Genomic DNA, 20,005 nt, shown 5'->3' on the forward strand with positions numbered 1-20,005 from the left:
TTCTTAGGGGCTCTGTTCCCTGGTCCGTATACATATCGGGAAGTTAGCGCAAGTGCGCGTGAAGCAGGGGGACACCCCGATTCAGCTAGAACCGGGCCGAGGTCTGGAATTCCCAAACGCATTCATGCTGGAATTTTAACACCAGAGTGAGGGAGCTTCCAAAGTCCGGCTCCCGGAGCGGACAGCACCCCCACTGGGGGCATCCGACGCCTGTGAAACGCAGAGAGGGAGCCAAAATGCAAAATTTCCCCGAGCTGAGGGAATCGCCCCTTTTGTGAAGGACTCGGAGAAAACTGCGGAGTTCTGGAGCGCGACTTCCGCGGAACATCTGCCACGGAGCCCAGCCGGGACAGTTGCTCCAGCTTCCCCCACTGTCCGGCCTTGCCCGGGGGCTGTTCTCACGCAGGCGCAGTCGCACCGCGCTCCTTTCCCAACGCGCATGCTCCGCCGGGCCGCCGAGCTCCCGGCCGGCGGCGGCGGCAGCGGCGGCGGAGGAAGTTCCCGCTTTGCCTCCACCCCGGTAGCAGCTCCGCGGCCGGGGACAGCTTCCCCCGGGCGCTCCGCGAGCTTTGCTGCCGCCGCACATCTGTCACAGGACCATGGGGTTGCCCAAGGGCCCGGAGGGCCAGGGTCTCCCGCAGGTAAGGACCTCCCTCTCCCAGACACGTCCGGGTTCCTGGGAGAGGGCCGAGCCCGCGGGGTGGCGGGCGGAGCGGCGCCCGGGAAGCGTTTGGGGCGCCCCGCCCCCTTCTCAGGTGTGTCCCGGGCGGGGAGAGCTGGCCCTGTGCGCTGGGGACCGAGGAGGTCCCCCTGCTTGGGCGGGGGCGGGGACAAACTTCAGCCGCTCTCGGGTCCCCGGGGAGGGAGGTGGTCTTCCCAGCCCAATACCTAGCCCCACGCAGCCCCAGGCGCCGCGGGGCCCTGGGTCCTACTTCTCCCAGGCAGTGTCCCCCACCCCTGGCGCCGCAGGACTCGCCCCGAAGCCCGGGGCTGCAGCGCCCTGGGAGTCACGAGACGCGTGCTGGGACGGTCCGGGCTCGGGTTGTGCAAAGGGCGGTGACCTTGTGGCGCCTGCCGCCGCCCCGAGGGGCCCGCGGGGTCCCGAACCCCCACCCCCAACTCGCTTCGGTGTGTGCAGGGAATGCACGCCAGACCCTGTAGCAGCTGGAAGTTTGGGAACCGTGCGCGCACTGGGTTGTCTGCGGGAGGCGACGCGCTGTCCGGTGGGGCTGTGTGGCCCGGCAGTGCGCCTGGCGGAAGCGTGGCTGCTTCTCCAGAACGTAGCGGGTGCCTTTCCTTACAGCGGTGTTATTAAATACTCACTCGGTCCTGAGGGTTAGGATAATCAGTGGTTTCCGGATTTCCACACTGGCTAGGAATAAAGGGAACGTGCATTTCCTTTTGGCTGCAAGTGTCATTCATATAGCTAGATGGTTTGCAAGTGTCTTCTCTTCCAGTCGATTTACTCCAAAGCTAAGTCTAGTTTAGTTTACTAGATTCTGGAAAGAAATGGAAGCCACACTGCACCTCTGTCCCCCTCCTAAGGTTTTGAAGCAGGCATCTGGCAGAAGGACTGATGCCTTGACAAGGTGGGTGGTTCCTTCCCCATTCAACCGCCTGTCATCCCACCATCCGCACCCCTTCCAATCCTCAGTTCTTTCATCCCACAAGTACCCACTAATTGAGGGATCACTGTTCTGTGTATAAAAGCTGGGGATATAGTGATGGAAAGACAGACTTACTTGTGAGTATGTGTGCCCAGAATGTAAGTCCATTTTATTGTAATCTTAGGAAAACCTAAGAAATGTCCTGTTGTCAGAACCCTTGTTTTAGGTAAAACCTTACATGCAAATTACATCAATGGAATGGGGGATTGTGAAGACTCAGAACTGTGTCCTGGTATTTGATATTTCTTGTTTGTCACTTGTTTGTTTTAGGCTCTTACCGAGTTTTTGCCTGACCTTTTTCTATAGACTCCTGTCTGGCCTCTCAGGTTCCATCTTAAATCCCTTTAATTCAGTGTCCCACAGTACTATAAATGGGGATCTTTCTAAAATAAAAAAGCAGCATGATCCTCTGAGTCCTTTGTGTAACCCTTCTCTGACTGCCAGGAGGCTGGGTCTGATTTGTCACTTTTCTGGGAACCTAAGACAGTTCTTGGCCATTAGGAGGCACAGAGGGTAGATAGAGTTAAATTAGTATCATTCAGTTCAAAGACCAGTACATATGAATATGGATAGTCTGTGTCATTAAGCTGTCACTAATCCAGTTAATTCTTTAAATTTAATTTTTTAAACCCTTTTCTGTATGTCTGTGAAGGATAGGAAAATAGCTGGACTTGGCACTGCCTTCCAGCTTCCATGAACTACAGTACAGAGCAATGAAAATTTAACGTGCCTGGTTTAAGAGCTCACAGTCATTCATCTTTATCAGAATTTCAGTTTTTTAACAATGGGTGTATTAGCCAATCTGATGGCTTTTGATACCCTCAAGAGAGGGCATTCTTTCAGTCACTGTGTGTTAACCTGTGGTCCTTTCTCATTTTGTTTCGGTATTAATCTGTGAAGTAAATGTGGAGTCTTACTAACAGTCTCCATTCAGTGTCTTGCACCAAGAAGTTATTTCACAGGTTATATTGCAAAAGTATACATACTTCTCCATTCTGGGGATGAGTGGATAAAAACCATGGGCCATGCATCTGCCTTGGGGTTGGCCGTGGGTGTTCATTAGGTACAAGCAAACCAGGAAGGATCCTCCTGGGATGAAATGTCCTCTTCTTGGAAGTGTTTTCATGATTAGTGATGACTGAACAAATGAAAGGTTCATGTTTTACATCCTAGGAGTTTGAAGAAAATGTTTATATCATCCCATTTTTCTCTCCTACTCCGTCTTTGTGAACCATATTGCTCTTTACCTTCTCTTTTCTTTGAGTCTCCCCACTTAGATATGTTGCTTAACTGTCCCAGATCTTTTGCAAAGGAAGAGAAGGTGTGAATAATTAATATTACTTTATTTTTGCATGTCCATTAAGAACCAGGGAATGCTTTGGTAGCCTGGACCAAGGTGATTTGAGAGAGGAGTAAAGCAAGGTATAACCTTCACCACCTCCTACTGCAAGAGATTGTCAGTCACTTTAATAATTCTTTGTTCAACTGTTTGTTAATATGTAAGCTCCCTCTCCTGGCAATTTATACTTCAAAATAAACTTGATTTTCCATTTTCAGTGTCATGACTATGAAAACATTTTGTTAATCCATGACTGGCATAGGTCATGCACTTTGTGTGATGATTGAACATGTCATTCCATATTTAATTGCCCTTTGAGTCTAATGCTGCTTCAGAACAGGTGTAAACGTGACTGAATAAAATATGGGTCCTCTCCTAATCCAGCTAATAGGCCATTTCTAAAGACAGCCATATATATTAACACCAGACATTTCACTCGGAAAAGGTTGATACTTAATTGTATGAATGGCTAGAACTATAAATAAAATAGAAATGCAGAGGAGTGACCATTTCTGGCTGCATTTGTCAGGGTTGGCATCAAATAGGAGCTAGAATTTGAAGCTGGTTTATGGGTGGTTAGGGAGTATCAGGAGAAGAGAAGGGGTATGAATAGTGAAGAAAGGGGAATGAGCCATGCTTGAGGTTGGCCATACCAGGACTGGATTATTCTGGAGGGAGGTGAAGGCTGGAGCTGAAAAGATAGGTTGCAGCCACAGATCCAAATGCCAGACCAAGAACGTTGGAGTTTATCTTACAGACAATGTATGATGTGTTAATGATAAGGACTGGGGGATGAGCTAAAGAGGGAGGATCTGAAAGTTGTGATTTAGGAGGGAGGGAGGAAAACAGATTAACAGAAGGAAGATTGAGAGGCAGTTGCAGTAGTCCTGGCAGGAAGTGTAAATAAAAGGGAGGAGGTCAATGTGACACGTATAATAAAGGAAGAGTTCATGGGCATTGTTGGGTGAGGGGGTAGTCAGAGGTAGGTCCATAGATTTTGAGCCAGCTATGTGTTAGCTGTGTTTTATATAGATTACTGGTTTTTTATGTTCTGCAATAACAAAAGAGAAGAAAGGTACTGTTCATGAAAGTAGACGGAGGCAAAAGCACTAGAATATTTCACTGGTTTTAAGTTGTCAACACCTGGGGCGAAGGTAAGATACAACTTAAAATTTTAAAATCAGGTCCCTATTCAAATATATTAGATGAATTTATTATTTTTTTTTAAGATTTTATTTATTTATTTATTTATTTGACAGACATCACACGTGGGCAGAGAGGCAGGCAGAGAGTGAGAGGGAAGCAGGCTCCCCAAGTCAGGCAGAGATCACAAGTAGGCAGAGAAGCAGACAGAGGAGGGGGGAAAGCAGGCTCCCTGCCCAGCAGAGAGCCCGATGCGGGGCTCCATCCCAGGACTCTGGGATCATGACCTGAGCTGAAGGCAGAGGTTTTAACCCACTGAGCCACCCAGGCGCCCCTGAATTTATTATTTTTAAGGCAATCCCATTTTGTGGCAGTAATCATCCTTCAGTGTATCTGGGTTGAAAGCCCTCCTTGTATTTGCTTTAGAGATCTAAAAGAGAAGTGCAGAGAAAGACACATATTTGAACTTCCTTCTTTGTTCTTGCTCTGTTTGTCAGTAGCTTTTGGGACCAAGATGTGCATAAAGTTAAAAAAAAAAACACAAAAAACTTGTTTTTGTCTGTAAGGAGTTTATTATTTAGTTGGAACCTGTCAAGTAAGCAGTACGTTAGAGAACAGGGAGGTAATGTGCTGTAATCTGCCTGTCCCTGGTTTTCTTCAGCACCAGAGGCGTAATCTATATCGCCTGTGTGTCTTTTCTTGCCACCTGTGACAGTAAACACAGCTTATCAAGGCCTGAGGATGCTGTTCTTTGTGACTCTGACAGCGCTGTGTCCCCATGCTCCAGCATGAACACAGCAAGACAGCCAATGTCACAGCTCCTTAGCTATTAAATTGTGGCGTCAGAAATACACCCAGTTTTCCTTTATTCAAGGTGGATTTTACCAGCCTAACTTTTGGCTCTTGTTCTAGGTTGAAACAAGAGAAGATGAAGAACAAAACGTCAAGCTGACCGAAATTCTGGAGCTTTTGGTTGCAGCTGGATATTTCAGGGCACGAATTAAAGGTTTGTCACCTTTTGACAAGGTAAGAGGAAACCTTTCTAACCATTAGGCTGTGTTTTGTTGGGACAGAGTGGTTTACCAGGGATGAGAAAAAGAGGAAGAGATTGTGTTTTTACTTTCTCCAATGTCCATGTTTCTCTTGGATTCAGGTTCGTTATTAGAAGTCTTCCAATTTCCTATTACAAGAAAATAAAAATGTGTCAGTAGATATGCCTTGAATTCCTTTTCTGTGTACAGAGCTTTGGGGAGTGCAAAAAAACATTAGAACTAGTTCTTCCTTTTAAGGAACTTACAGTTTGGGTGGAAAGAGAAAGATTATATGAGATAAAATCTGAGTTAATAAGGAGCTGTCCCAAGTCAGTGTGTACACAGTTGCCACATACTCTAATGATGGTGAGTTCTGAGTTTGGAGGCAGTGAGTGTCACTATGGAGGGGAGAGAAGTCACAATGGGTTGAAGTCTGTTAATTCAGCAGAACCTTCAAGAATCCTGTACGAGGCATAGTAATAAGTATTGAGGGCACAAAGATCAGCCCAAGGCCCTGTACTCAAGGAGGCCAGCTTCTGTAGAATAGGGAAGGGAGACAAGTAAAGCAACACACTCAGTGTCATGATGTAGTAAGTGCAGCAGAAATGAAGCTTCCAGACCAGACAGAGCAGGCCAGGAAATCTTCCCAGTGGAAGAAGGTGTTGAGTGCCCCAGTGGATCACGGCCTGGCTTGGCATAACAATCGCTGTGGACTGTTTTATAATACAGATGTTGTGGCCTCACCCTTTGATATTTGGTTAGATCTGGGCTGGGGCCCGGAATCTGTATTTATAGGCGTCTCACTGTGTCTAAACACAGCCGGAGATCAGAGTCCCCATCAAGCTATATCTGAAAAGTATTTAGCTGGAGTGTTTTTTTAAACCTCAGAGGTCATTTGCACCACTGAAAGGTCCTCTGTGAAAAGTAGAACAGGGATTCTTCTCTCCTTTAGATACTTGAAAAAAACAAGATGTACGGAAATTCACTAATGAGCCACAAATGTCAGCCTTGCTACTAACCTGTCTGATCTTCAAAACACGTAATTCCTCTGGAATCTGGCACTTACCTAAAACTGGATTAAGCCTTCTCCTGGCTAAGAGTTAATGTCTCAATATAAGGAGGATCTGTGAATGATATGTTTGTTTCATAGTATAAGTCAGCTTCTCAGTCACACTAGCCCCATGTGTGCCATGTGTGTACTAGACAGTGTGCACACAGGACATTTCCATCACTGCAGGAAGTTTTATTCGGTGGTGCTGTTTTAGATGAGTTGTAGTTGATGGAATCAGAAGGACATGTGCTCTCACTCTAAAGAGATACACTTTTGTATGATCATTGATTCTATAAAAACTTACATATTTTTCTCCCTTCCATTTCCTCCCCTCTCCCCAAACTAGAAGGAGAAAACAGGTATTTTCTTCATGTCTTGCAGGTAGTAGGAGGGATGACTTGGTGCATTACCACTTGCAGCTTTGACATAGACGTTGATTTGCTGTTTCAGGAAAACTCTACAATAGGACAAAAAATGTAAGTTATTAGGGTTTTCCACAGATGAGCCTAAAGGGGGAGAAGGGAACTAACTTTTGAGTATTCTCTATGTGTCAAAAATTGTGCTGGATGCCTTACATATTTTATTTTGATTTTCATTGCAACAGGTATTATCACAGTTTTATAGATTATGAAACGGAGTTTGATAGAAGCCACGGTCACAAAGCTAGCCTATATGTCATTTAATGCTCAGACTATTCTAACTCTTTCTCACTCTCTCTTTTTCTAGTTTCATTGAGAGATTATCGTCACATAACATTGTATTGATTTAAGATGTACAACACAATGATTTGATATGTATATTGCAAAATGATCACCACAGTAAGTTGAGTTAACATCCATCACTTCTTATAGCTATAAATGTTTTTTCTTGTGATATGAACTTTTTCTTATCATAACTTTATGTGAACTTTCTTATCACAACTTTTTCTTGTGATGTGAATATCTACGCTCTTGGCAACTTTCAAAATACACCATACAGTATTGTTAACTCAAGTCTCCTTGCTATACATCACATCCCCAGGGCATATCTATCTTATAATTGCAAGTACCTTTTGTACTTCTTGTCACCCTTCCCCCAGTTCCCTCACCCCACACTCTTTACCTCTGGCAACCACCAGTCTGTTCTCTGTTTCTGTGAATTAAGTTACTTTAGACTCCCACATACACATGAAAATATACAGTATTTGTTTTTCTCTGACTTCTTTGACTTCGCATAATGCTCTCAAGGTCCATCCATGTTGTTGCAAAGAGCAGGATTTCCTTTTTTCTTTTATGGCGGAATAACGTTCCAGTGTGAACACACACATGTCTTTATCCATTCATCCGTGGATGGACACTTAGGTTGTTTCCACAGTTGGCCATTGTGAGTAATGCTACAATGAATGTGGGGCTGCAGGTATCTCTTTGAGAATCTGATTTCCTTTCCTTCTGTTAAATACTCAGAATAAAATTGCTGGGTCATAGGTAGTTCTATGATTTTTAAAATTTTTTTATTTTATAATTTTCTGAGGAACATCCATACTGTTTTCCATAGCCGGTGCACCAATTTACAGTCTCACCAGCAGTGAACAAAGGTTCCCCTTTCTCTGTGGCCTTGCCAGTGTTAGTTATCTTTTTCGTTAGTCTTTTTGAGTTTAAGCATTCTAACAGGTGGGAGGTAATATCTCACTGTGGTTTTGACTTGCATTTCCCCCAATGATGAGTGATGTTCAGCAGCTCTAATAGTTTTTCTGATACTCTCTAAGAGTGTCCCGGACTACTTAGTTTATCTCTTTCCAAAGGCAATTGGAAGGAATGTACTGGATGGAAGCTGAACGGAGTGAGAAGAGACTCTTTCCCTCCCCTTTGCCTCTGTGTAAGGCAGAGCCTCACTTTGCCTGCCACTGAGAGAAGGCAGCATGGACTCCCTGTTAGAGGTTTCACCTGAGTGGACCCCGCTCGGTCTTCCGTAGCTCACCAGGGGCTTGGTGATCTCATTAGACCACTGGGCTCCCACTTTCTGCCCTGCCCTGCCAGTGGGCAGCTGTATAACCTTGGACAAGCCTCAGTTCCCTTATCTGTCAGGAGAGAGATTTGTGATTTCAGATCTGTGTGCATCTGTGACTTAATTTTTCTGAAGCTTTATCCTTCCCAGGAAAAAGCTCTTCCAAATGGATTGAAGGTAGTTTACAAATATGTATATGAAGCAGTGACAGAGAAAAGGCAAAGCAAAGGGAAAACAAACTGAGTTGGGGATAAGGCTACAACATTTGTCATGGGCCACAACATGCCTTGCTTTTATAAGGGTGAGCCACAGATTTGGCTCCAGGCTTTCTGGCAGCCAACAAAAAGAGAAAAACATGATAAATTACCCAATTCATGGTTTCCATGCTGAAGAAAAATCGGTCCCACGGAATCACCGAAATTCTTACAATAACAAGACCAAAGGACATCTCTGGGCTGCTCGTTAAAGAGGACATACTGTTCTCTGTGACACTGTGCTCCTCAGTGCCCAGCCATGAATAGCTGAGCTCTACATCTGGAGCATCTGTCACTCTGGGACCATGGCATCGCAGCCAGTGACCTGTCATGAAAAGTTCTTACTCGGAATTGGTGGGATGGAGTCTATGTGTGTGGCTCTGTTCTCTGCTGGCCGGGCTTAATCCAGACGTGTGCTTTTTATTTTGTTTTTATTGTGTAGGTGCCACATTCATGAAGTTAAAAAAAAAAAATTCAAATACTGCCAAAGGGTACAAAATATACAGCTAACATCTCTCTCTATTCCTATTCTATAAAACCCTGGTTTTATTCCCTGGAAAGAACCATCTTTGCCTGTTTAGGTTTTAGATTTTTTCAAAGAGCTCACTTCCATATCTCTAATTATATATTTTTCATTTAAATCTGATAAGAGGAGGAATTTAGCTCACCTGTGCTACTCACTACATCTCCTTTGTCTCTCCTCTTCCACTTTTGTAATTATTATCTGTTTTTCTAGGATCAGTTGTATAGCTTTAATCAATATAAGCTTCTGTTTCTTGACTCATTTATATGAGATGGTTTCTCCTGGTTCCTAGCTATGTAGGGTAAATGTTTTTGCTCTCCGTTTTTCCTTTTTCCTTTCAGCCTCCATTTACCAGCATATCATTACTCTTACAATGTTCAGGGCATAATACTTATGGTCTGTTTTCTGTAATAGCAATTAAATTGTCCATGCTTTATCTACAGGTAGATTCTAAAAGTAAATCTATAAACAGTGTTTACAGTAAGAACTAAGAATTGTGATGGTGCCAGAGAAAAAGAAATATAATCTTTTGGACGACAACGGTGCTGTTTGGTGGAGAATATTCAAATATTACAGTCAAAAGGAATCCTTATTTATTCATTGACTCACCAAATATTTATGGAGTCCCACCTACGGGTCAGGCATTGTTCTGGGTACTTAGGGTATGTTAATGAAACATGTCCTGCCCTCACAGAGCTTAGAGTCTTTGGCGGGGAGACAGACCAGAAGCAACTAATTTAATAAATAATCAGATTACATATAGAAGTAATATATGCTATGAAAAAAAATTACAGCTGGGATGGTATATGAAGAGGGACGTGCTTTGGAGGCAGTTGTGTGACTTTAAGTCAGCATGGCCTCATTGAGAAGGTGATATGGGAGCTAGGACTTGAGAAAAGAGGGTTCCAAGCAAAGGAGACGGTGAGCGTGAAGGCTCCCAGCAGAAGCTTGCCTGGTGTACAGTGAGGTGGGGAGGAGGGAACAATGGGAGAGGGGCAGATGGGTTGTAGGGGCCAGGTGGGGTAGAACTTCATAGGTCAGAGTAAATAAAGGCTTTGAGTTTATTCTGAGCGAGATGGGAAATTCTTGAAGGGTTTTCAGCGGAGGAAGAACATAATCTGTTCATAATCGGTTTTAGAAGGAACCCTCTGATTACTGAGTGAGGGGATGAAGTTGGCAGCAGGGAGATTCTTAAGCATACTGTAGCCATGCTCAAGGGAGAAGATGGTGCCCAGGACAGTGGGCTAGCAGTGGAGGGATTCTGGATCCTCTTTGAAGGGAGAAACAACAGAATGTCATGACAGATTGGATCTGGGTGTGACTAAGAACAGAGTTAAGACTGGTTCTGAGGGGTTTGGCCTGAGCAAGTGGAGGTGGTTTGTACAAAAAGTCACTGAAAATCAGGCACACTGTAATTTGCCTCATGTTTATACAGCTTATTTTCCTTGAGTTTCTGACTGCCTTTTTTTTTTCCTCAAAGAAGCACATATCCTTACCTATAGATGAGATTGGCCAGATTCTTTCTTAGTCTGTTTATTAACATAAATTCACTATCTTCTCAAAGACACTCCTGAATGAAGCCTCTTTCTGTTGCAATTTAAGTGATTGCTTTTGACACCTGCGGCACCCCTGACGTTCTGGGATTTCTCTCAGTGCATTCTTTCTGCACCAGTCTTCCCATTTCCTAGATTCCGTGTAGCCCTTCTTCCTAAACTCCCTTGGTGTTTTAGAGTGGTTCTTAGCCCCTTTTTCACTTTCGTGTCCTTGAGAGTTTTATACTTTCCCAGCAGTGACGGTACTCTTAACAGATACTGGAGTACAGTGTTTTTATGCAGATTCTTAATCTGAAATCTAAAAAACAATGAAAACAGGCTTCTTTCTTTCTACATGTGGGTACAAAATTCATTTGGGAACAAAACATGACCTGAACTTCCTTAAGATATTTATAGTCTATTTGGACCCCCACATAGGTGAACATTCATAACTTTTGCTGCAGAAATAATCATTTCAAGTCTAGATTTCACTTGGGCTCTACATAATATATAGTATATGCCTGTTAGGTCCATGAAAGTGCAAACATCTAAAAAGTTGTGAATTCTGAAACAAATGTGGCCCCAAAGGGTTTGGATAAGGGGTTGAGGATATCCGGTAGTATGTTCTCTGGTAGGTACTTGGTGTGCTTTTAAGTGCAGAGCCATGAACTGTAATTGTGGGCAAAGCTGGGGGCAGCAGTTTGCAGGACTGAAAATCCACCAGCCTCTAGCGTGCAACCAGGCAGTCGGGTCTCTATTATCTGTAAGAGAAATGCCATAGCCACAGTGTACTGAATTATTCAGAAGTCTTTTCTGTTTGGTTTTCTAATATGTTCTGGTTATGTGCAATTTAGACTTAATACTGCCTTCTGTTTGCAGTGCCTCAGTATGTCCCAGCTGATGTGATGGGGGGCCAGCTAGCACTGTCTGAGGAGTGCACTTGCCTCTTGAGGGCGTCATTATCTTTCAGGCTCTTTTCTGTGTGTGCCCAATTGAGGCCTCTCTGTTGTTCATCCTTTTTGCTGGAGGGTTTCATGAGCTTCTGCCTTCTGTCTATACCCTCCTTCTGTCTATACCCTCCCACCCTTTCCTAAAGCCCCATACTACAGAATCCTATGCTCGGAGGTCATGAGATTTTTAGGCTCATAATGGAGTTCGGTAACACACAAGTGATAGGCACCTGTGTGCAGAGCACTTGTGCTCGCATTTTACTGTTTCATCTTCACTATAAGTTCAAATAAGGAGCAAAGGCATTTTTTCCTCATTTATGATAGGAGTACCGGACCAGAGGGGTCAGGTGACTTGCCAAAAATCCCAGAGCCAGTAATGGAGCTGGAATTTAGACCCTGGTTTAATTCACTCTCTTTCAAACTGTTTGCAGTGGAGGAGGAAACCGTGTACTGAACACCCTTAAAAACTGAAGGAATCCAACCAATCACCTGTAGTAGCAAGTGGGCAATGTTCAGTCTTAGGCTAGGAAACCTGACTGGGGACCTCTGCATTTGTCATTTTCCCAGATTTTCAGAAAGTCAGAGAGTCTACCCTGAGCTCCAGGGAGAAACAGATAGGGGCTGGTGGGCTTCCACAAGAAATCCTCCTGACTTTTGTCCCCTCCCCCCACCCTGCCTGTGTCTCCCCCACGTCCCTCCCTCAGTCCAGGAGTATTTGTGCCTCCAGCTGCTTCCGTATGCTGCCGAGTAAGACCTCAGTCTTGGCAGTGAGTTCTAGGAGGCAGGTTTAATAGGCTTATAAACCCCGAGATGACCCGGGGCATCCTTCCCTCAGGGCCTTTATGACCCAGGAAGGTAGTCAGCCTCTGATCAGTGACCAGAGACAACTCTGTCTGAAGGTAGAGAGGGTTGGGCTGGATAGTGTTCGGGGTCCGAGCCTCTTGTTTTTAAGCTACTGAATGGTTCCATGCAACCTGTAACCCTCTGCAGACTCAGATCTGTAGCCACTAGGGGGAGCTTTCCTCCCACCGAACCAAAATATAACTGAGCAGAAAAGCCCCATGTCTATCAACAGTTAATACCTGCCCTGAGCAAGAATGCCAAGTCCTTCATTTGCTAAGCTTGGAGTTTAGGAAACAGAGCCAACTAAGCACCAGCCTCTTCCCCTCACAAGTTTCAAAGAAATTAAACATGAGAGTCTGATGGAGATTAAAATAAAAAATAAAGTGTGTTGTAGATAGAGCCTTAGATATGCTGTCAACTGGGTTTGTTAATACTTACCTACCAAACTATCCCATTTGAGCCCCAGCAACAGCTGGCCAGCCATGGGCTTTCCCATTGGGCAGCCACACATCTTGTGACCAGAAAGATGCATGTGTCCTAAAGACATGCTGGTCAGAGAGGAGGGACTGCAATAGTGGCTGAGAGCCACAGGACAGTGTCCTTCCATGCCTCGGACCTTCGAATAATTCACATATGCACTCCCTCTGTGGGAGGTGAAAATGTTCTCTCCTAGGCTTCCCTCCTGGGAGATGGGTGTCCCCTCCTTCTGTGAATGTATACAGTAGGGTGTCCGTCTTCCCCTGACCATATTTTTTTCTCTTAACATATTGGACTGGACATGGATATTATGATCCATGGAGCTGTGGACATGACTATTTCTCTTTTAGCAGTCATAACCTTGGTGCCACCATGTAAAGCTACTTTCCAGGAATAAACATAGTTTTCTAATGTGTTCTCCAGGGACCATTCCTTGGGGAGCCGTTTAGCTTTTCTCCCTAGATTGTACTTAGTTCCCACCAAGACTGAGAGCATAGAACCTACTAAGGGCAGCGTAGGTAAGACAATAATTGCTCTCACTCAGGCCTTTGTTAGATGTTGGTCTTAAGGGTGTCTGTCTCTTGGGAAGGATTATGGAGCTGCAGAAAGATAAAAGTTTCCTTGTTCCTTGAATAAGGAATACTTCAGGTAGACCCAGACTTGCTGAATTTGAAGCATCTAGTAAGACCTGGGGAAATAGTCCTCACTTGGAGACAAGACCACAGTAGCTGCTGTAACAGGCTAAGGTTATTTTTTAGAAGGGTTTTAGGTGGGACTGTAACCTAAACTATCCACATAAGCTGAGCCAGAGGCCCCCATCTCTCCATATGGCCCCACAAGGACATGCCTTGTGACTGTTTCTCAAGGCAGACCCACTAAATAACCTCTGCTCTCTCCTCTTGAATCTGATCCAATTAAGGTGTAAGAAACAAGAACGTGACATCTGGAGATCAAGTATCAGCTGAGTAGAGAAGGAAACTGAAGTCTGCCATGGTGTGGACTTGTCCACAGATCGCTCTATCACTCCAGCTGTAAAAGTGCCCCACCCGGGTCCAGGCGGGAGCAGGGGGAGGATGCTGGCCTCCTGACGGAGCTAGAAGGATGCTCTGGGGTCTCAGGGAGCCCCGTTCTTCCCTTCCCTACTCCCTGATGTTTTCTAGGACTGAAGCAAGGTGTTGGAGAGAGATCAGAGTGCCCCCCCATGAGAAGCAGAAAAATTCTGCTCCCTGGACAAAAAGAACAAGGACATGGTTTCCCCAAATCTAGGACTAATTTTAAAGTATTAAAAAAAAGAAAGGCTTCTTTTTTTTTATTTTAAAAACAATTTTATGCAATAGTGAAGAACTCCACATTTTTTTTTTCAGTATAGGGCCCCATGTTTTGTCTTAATATTCTGGGCACCCAGCACAGGGCCTGGTAATTATTTGTTGCCTGAATGATATTTAGAACCTTTTTTTAATATGTAACCTAGTGGTTCCCAGATCTTTGGAAAAAGTAGGTCAGTAAAACGAAATGTAAAAGAACATGGGCCACTGAAAACTTTGTATTTTACCATGTAAGGATGTTCATTAATAATTACTACCTCAGACATCACCACAATTTCATAAAGAAACGATGTGGTTTAAGGGGCGCCTGGGTGGCTCAGTGGGTTAAAGCCTCTGCCTTCGGCTCAGGTCATGATCCCAGGGTCCTGGGATCGAGCCCTGCATCGGGCTCTTTGCTTGGCTGGGAGCCTGCTTCCCTTCCTCTCTCTCTGCCTGTCTCTCTGCCTGCTTGTGATCTCTGTCTGTCAAATAAATAAATAAAATTTTTTTTAAAAAGTTAAAAAAAAGAAACGGTGTGGTTTAATATAAAAAAGATAGGGAGAAAAACATTCTGCAATAAAGCCTGAAAGCAGTATTGTGCTCTCAGCCACATGCATACACACACATCTGAATTGTGCTTATTTTTCTCATTTTGCAGGCAGCCAGGAGAAGCTTGGTCACGGTCTGGTGCTGAGAAGCCCCAGATTCTTCTGGAATGCCGCCCAGACTTGAGAGATGTCTTAAGGGCCACTTAGTGTGTTCTCACTCTTTGCTTGTTTTTTCCAAACAGAGCACTATCCGAAAAAATCGTCTCAGTCCTGCCAAGGATGAAGTGTCCACACCAGCTGGAGCCCCACCAGATCCAGGGCATGGATTTTATTCACATATTTCCTGTTGTCCAGGTGAGAGCCTCTTCATGGTTTCTTGTCCTCTGCATGTCAGAATCCCCACAGTGGGTCTGGCTGTCTGGCCGTCTGGCCTAGGTCCTGGACCTCATGGGTGTGGTGTGGAACTGGTGGAGCCTGGCAGGGTGATGCTCCCTGACGGCCTCCTCAGAAGGAGACAGTACTCCATCCCTTCCACTCTGGTTTCACCATCCCCTGTCGTGATCTTTGAACATTCCCATTAACTGGTTTTCATTGCCCTTTTGGTAAAGATAGAACTCCATAGCACCCCATGCTCTGGGGTGCTGTCGAGCCTGACCTTATTCCATGCTCTTCTTTGTTCTTTCTGTTCTAGCTTCTCTCACTTTCTTTCCGATTTTCTCATACATATTATTGTTTCCTCCTGTCACAGGGCCTTTCCCTCAGGCTGCAAGGTTCTTTTCATTTTCCACTTAACCCATATTCATCTTTCAGATTTCAGTTCTCCCAAACCTCCTCGAGAAAGCTTCCATTGACCCCCTCCTAATCTAGAACAGCCTCCTTTGCCATATCCACTCCTCCCAGCCATATTCCTTTCCTTTGTAGGAATCTTCCTTGCTATAGTTTGTAACCATTTCTGCCCCTTCTGTCAGACCATGAGCTTCTTGGGGGCAGGCACCATAGCTAGCTTCCTTGCTCACTGTAGTGTCTCCAGCACCTCGTGGCATGTCTGGCACCGTGTCGGCAGTTAGTCTTTATTTGATGACTGGATGTCTAATGGGAGCTTGTTTCCACCCTGGCTGTTTCCCAAGGCTCTGAGATTAAGTGGCTCACGCTGTACAACCCCCTACATCCTTGCAGTCCGGTGTCCTAGCCTCCTCCGGGCACTGTGAAAAGAGGAGGCGCAAAGGGCCAGGTGTGTGAACAGCGCTTTGCAGATGATCCTTATAGAGTTCTTTGAAGCACCTGTTATAATCCCAGTCATTATGTCTGAGGCAAGGAGATACAGAGAGTAACTGATTTGCTCAAGGGCAGAGAACTGGTGTGCAGACAAGCAAGATTCCCATCTGAACTCCTTGTCACTGGACCTTGTACTGTTCCCACTCTGCCATTCATGCAGCCTCTGCTTGAAGAGTCTTCCAGTCCTGTGATAAGATTATTATTATTAGTTAGTATCTTAGTTAAGATATTATTATTAGACTGGAGATTTCCTGGGTTCAGATCTTGGCTCTGCCATTTAGCTGCATGACCTTGGGCAAATGACTTAACTTTGCATCTGTTAAATAGAAACAGTAACAGTATCTATCTGACAGGATGAGAATTAAGTACATTAATATGTAGCTAGCACTCAGCTGAGGGACCAGCATGTTTTAGTAAGTGCTTTGTAAGTGTTCCACAGTCGTTTCTGGTTTTGTTAGTGTTTGGGAACTTCCCCTGCACTAGACTTTCAGTCAAATCCCATGAAGTCTGTAAATTGGAAGCTAAGGCTTTAACTCAGAATTTGATTCATTGGCTTGGTTGGACTTTCTCCCTCTGATGCAGCAAGAATGGTACATGGTCCTTTTTGTGAAAACAGGAAGTAGAGACCCTTAGTTGATTATCACTGAAACTTCCACCACCACCATGCTGACGTTGTTGCTTTTTTCCCCAAAGCCTGAATCTCTAGTGATTCGAACTTACTCAGCCCTAAGCTAGAACTTTGAGTGCAAAACATCTGGTCCAGGTAGGAGAAGGTGATGAAAGGGAAGTGATCTTCTGTCGCTAGTTTGGGCATTTTGAACATCTGAATGTTTTTCTTCTTCTTTTTTTTTTTTTTAAGATTTTATTTATTTACTTGATAGACAGAGATCACAAGCAGGCAGAGAGGCAGGCAGAGAGAGAGGGGGAAGCAGGCTCCCTGCTGAGCAGAGAGCCCAATGCAGGGCTCGATCCCAGGACCCTGAGATCATGACCCGAGCCGAAGGCAGAGGCTTTAACCCACTGAGCCACCCAGGCACCCCCATCTGAATGTTCTGTGCTGTACGTGGAATGCTGGAGGGCCTCCTGTCTGGATGTGAGAACCGACATTAATAGTTACCAGATTTCTTAATTACATGCTTCCGTAAAATTTTAAAGCAAAAATGGAGGCTGATCTATGGTTGCCACCTGTATCTTGCCAGACAAGAAATCTTTAAGAGTAACAACTGTCAAAACAAACAGACTCTTAAATACAGAAAACAGACTTGTAGATGCCTGAGGGGAGGTAGGTGGGGGTTGAACAAAATAGGTGAAGGGAATAGTAAAGAGGTACAGACTTCCAGTTATTAAATAAATAAGTCCCAGACATGAAAAGTACAGCCTAGGGAATATAGTCAATACTGTTGTAATAACATTATGTAGTGACAGATGGTGACTGCATTTATTGTGGTGAGCACTGAGTAATGCATAGAATTGTCGAATTACTATGCTGTACACCTGAAACTAATGTAACACTGTGTATCAGTTATAGTTCAATAAAGAAATTGTAACAGCTGTCTTTCTCTGTCATTTCCTAAAAGAAAGGCCTTTTAACCCCCAATCTCAGAATAAAGGATAGTCCCTTAAATGGAATACTATGAAAGTATTATGAAAAACTAACCACATACTTGTAGGTTTTGCCCGTTTTGCTGGAGACCAGTAAAGAGCATTCATCAAGTTAGCTGTCTTGTGTACCTCTAGAGGCTCACCACCTGTGCTCACACTGTTTAGCACTAGGAACACTCGGAATGCCAGCCCCGAGAAGAATGGGTCTAATTTCCAGCCCCGGTAGTTCTAGGTCCTATCTTTTCCTCCCATGCCGGATATGGGAATCCTGTGAGGTAAGTACTTTGCTTGAATGCTGGGGGCCCGCAGCAGAGCTCAGCTATCTAAGAGGTTCCCTCCAAAGCCCTTCACTCTAGGACCTCCAGAATGGTGACCGATTCTCTGAATCCTAAGACTCCTTACCTTCCTTATCGCATCACACTCACCAGGATCCAGCCAAGTAAAAAGTCAGTGTAGATCTAACTCATGGAGGAATATCTGAAAAAGAAACAACTTTGAGAGTCCATAAGCTGGATCTCCCCATCCAAAGGAAAGTAGAGAGAAGTTGAGTTGAGCAAGGAGCCAGCCTCCTTAGTTGTCTTGGGCTCTGGTGCTGGGTGAGGTGTGGGAGAGGGGCTACAGAGTCTCTGAATACTGTCCAATCTTGTGTCCTTGCTTCTGGGTTTTAGTGCCTGAGGTCCTTGTTTGGAGGTGGGGTCGAGTGGAGTGATGGAAATAAATGAAACTAACAATAAAGAAATATTCCTCCTAGAGTTCTTTGCAGCCATCCCCATCCTGGGCATTGATTTCCTGAACATGTCCTTTACTTGAGTTGGCTGTCCTCTGTGAACAAGCATTCCGTCCATCCCTGTAGGAGCACCATGCCATATGCCATGTGTCTGCTTTCCTTGGTAGCTAAGTCTTGCCAAGGATGCTGTGCTCATGGGGAAATACAGCTACTGTCCATATACTGCTTTCGAGATGTACTAACTATCTGGACAGAGCATGGCGACTCAGACAGATGTCATCCCCCTCCATGATGCTCTTTCGTTATAAAGGAATTGCATGAAGAGCCAGGGAGGGGAGGCAGAGGCTGTGTTTCTGTATCCTACATTCTTACTCTCAGCACCTGCATCTTCCACAGGTCCTGGGGGTGTGTCTGTGTGTGTTGTCACTAACTGGAGCTTTAAGTGGGGAGCAATGAAGAACAGCTACTTTTGCATATCAGCCCAGTACAGATAGAAAACAAATAAAACCTGTATGTCCAGTCTTCCAGTGTGGGAGAGACTCTGAGTTGTGACTCGCAGCCTTGTGCTTGCTACCTGCGGAGCAATGGACAGATCACGCAGTCTCTGAGCCTCAGGTTCTAGACTGTGTGGCCGGCATGATATTGTGTGGATTAAGAGAGCAAATGCTGTGAGTGCCTGGCTCCCTTGAAGCCTAGGGCTGTGTACTCAACAAGCCTGTCCTCAAATCTGAATTTTGGGGAGGTCGTTGCAGTCAGTGAAACAAGGGATCGTACTAGACGTTCTCTGAGGCTCTCTTCCCTCTCTCTGGTCTGTGGCGCCAGCAGCACAAGAAAGTGATCTTGAGATCTGCCACTAGAACCAGGGGGCTGTGTGACTATATTCGTGGTGTGCTTCAGGCATTTACAGAACATTCTAGTGCTTAGGATTTCATGTGCTCCCACAGTAGCTCTGTGAGGTGAAAGAAACGATATATTCTCACCTCTCCACAGAGGGATACTGAGGCCTGAGCATCCGACATGAGGCTTTAAGGCTCCTGCACAGTGGCTCTGCTCTTGATCCCAATGGATCTCAGCATCTCGGATGCCCAACGGGCTGCTTTTCGCATAGGACAGTAGGTGTGGATAGTTTCTCATCACTCAGCCAGTTCAAGTATTGGGTTCAAGTGATTTGGGTTCACGGGTTGTACTGTCTCTGAGTTGGCCTTTACCACAGTGATGGTTCATCCCAAGCCTCACATTTCCCACCTTTCTTTCCCAGTGGCTGGTGAAGCGAGCTATAGAAACCAAGGAAGAAATGGGGGACTACATCCGCTCCTACTCCATATCCCAGTTCCAGAAAACCTACAGTCTCCCCGAGGTCAGTATTCTCCTTTTCTTTTTTCGTCCAATGTACATGAGTGTACACTTACAGACTCCCCAGGGGGAGCGGAGTAAACTCAGACCCGTCTGTGGGATGTCTGTGCCCCTGCCAGGCCAGCATTGACAGCAGGCCTCCTGGCTCATCAGAACTGCCTCTTTAAATGGGCACTGGTGTAGAGCCCTGCAGGCTTGTCCTTTTCTCTCAATTTTAGTACTTGAGTCAGAACTTTTATTAAATTATAAGAACATGAGTGTATTTTTTTAATGGTTGTATAAAGCTTTTCGAAAGACCACCTAGGTCATTGCCAAGGGCCTTCCTATAGTACCTCCCCCACTGCAATCATAACACATAGCTATTGAGTCCTTACTACTCAGTCCCAGCCCATCGCATACCTTC

At 45.0% G+C, this 20,005-nt stretch overlaps 1 protein-coding gene across 4 annotated transcripts in view; it reads left to right on the plus strand.

Annotated features, from left to right (window-relative positions):
• The first annotated feature begins 439 nt into the window (after nt 1-439).
• CCDC93 (CCC complex scaffolding subunit CCDC93) overlaps nt 440-20,005 on the plus strand; it is an 84,456-nt gene continuing 64,890 nt past the window's right edge. For 2 of the 4 annotated variants that reach the window (XM_080798150.1, XM_080798152.1), the window contains exons 1-5: nt 458-641; nt 5,062-5,175; nt 6,613-6,707; nt 14,888-14,999; nt 19,508-19,606. In XM_080798150.1, coding sequence (XP_080654276.1) covers nt 600-641; nt 5,062-5,175; nt 6,613-6,707; nt 14,888-14,999; nt 19,508-19,606 — 462 coding nt within the window. In that variant the 5' untranslated portion in view covers nt 458-599. Of the gene's footprint in view, nt 642-5,061; nt 5,176-6,612; nt 6,708-14,887; nt 15,000-19,507; nt 19,607-20,005 lie in introns of all 4 variants that reach the window. The other 2 variants (XM_080798151.1, XM_080798153.1) reach the window with 2 other exon arrangements.

The sequence above is a fragment of the Martes martes genome, assembly GCF_963455335.1.
Source record: "Martes martes genome assembly, chromosome: 3".
NCBI classification, from domain to species: domain Eukaryota; kingdom Metazoa; phylum Chordata; class Mammalia; order Carnivora; family Mustelidae; genus Martes; species Martes martes.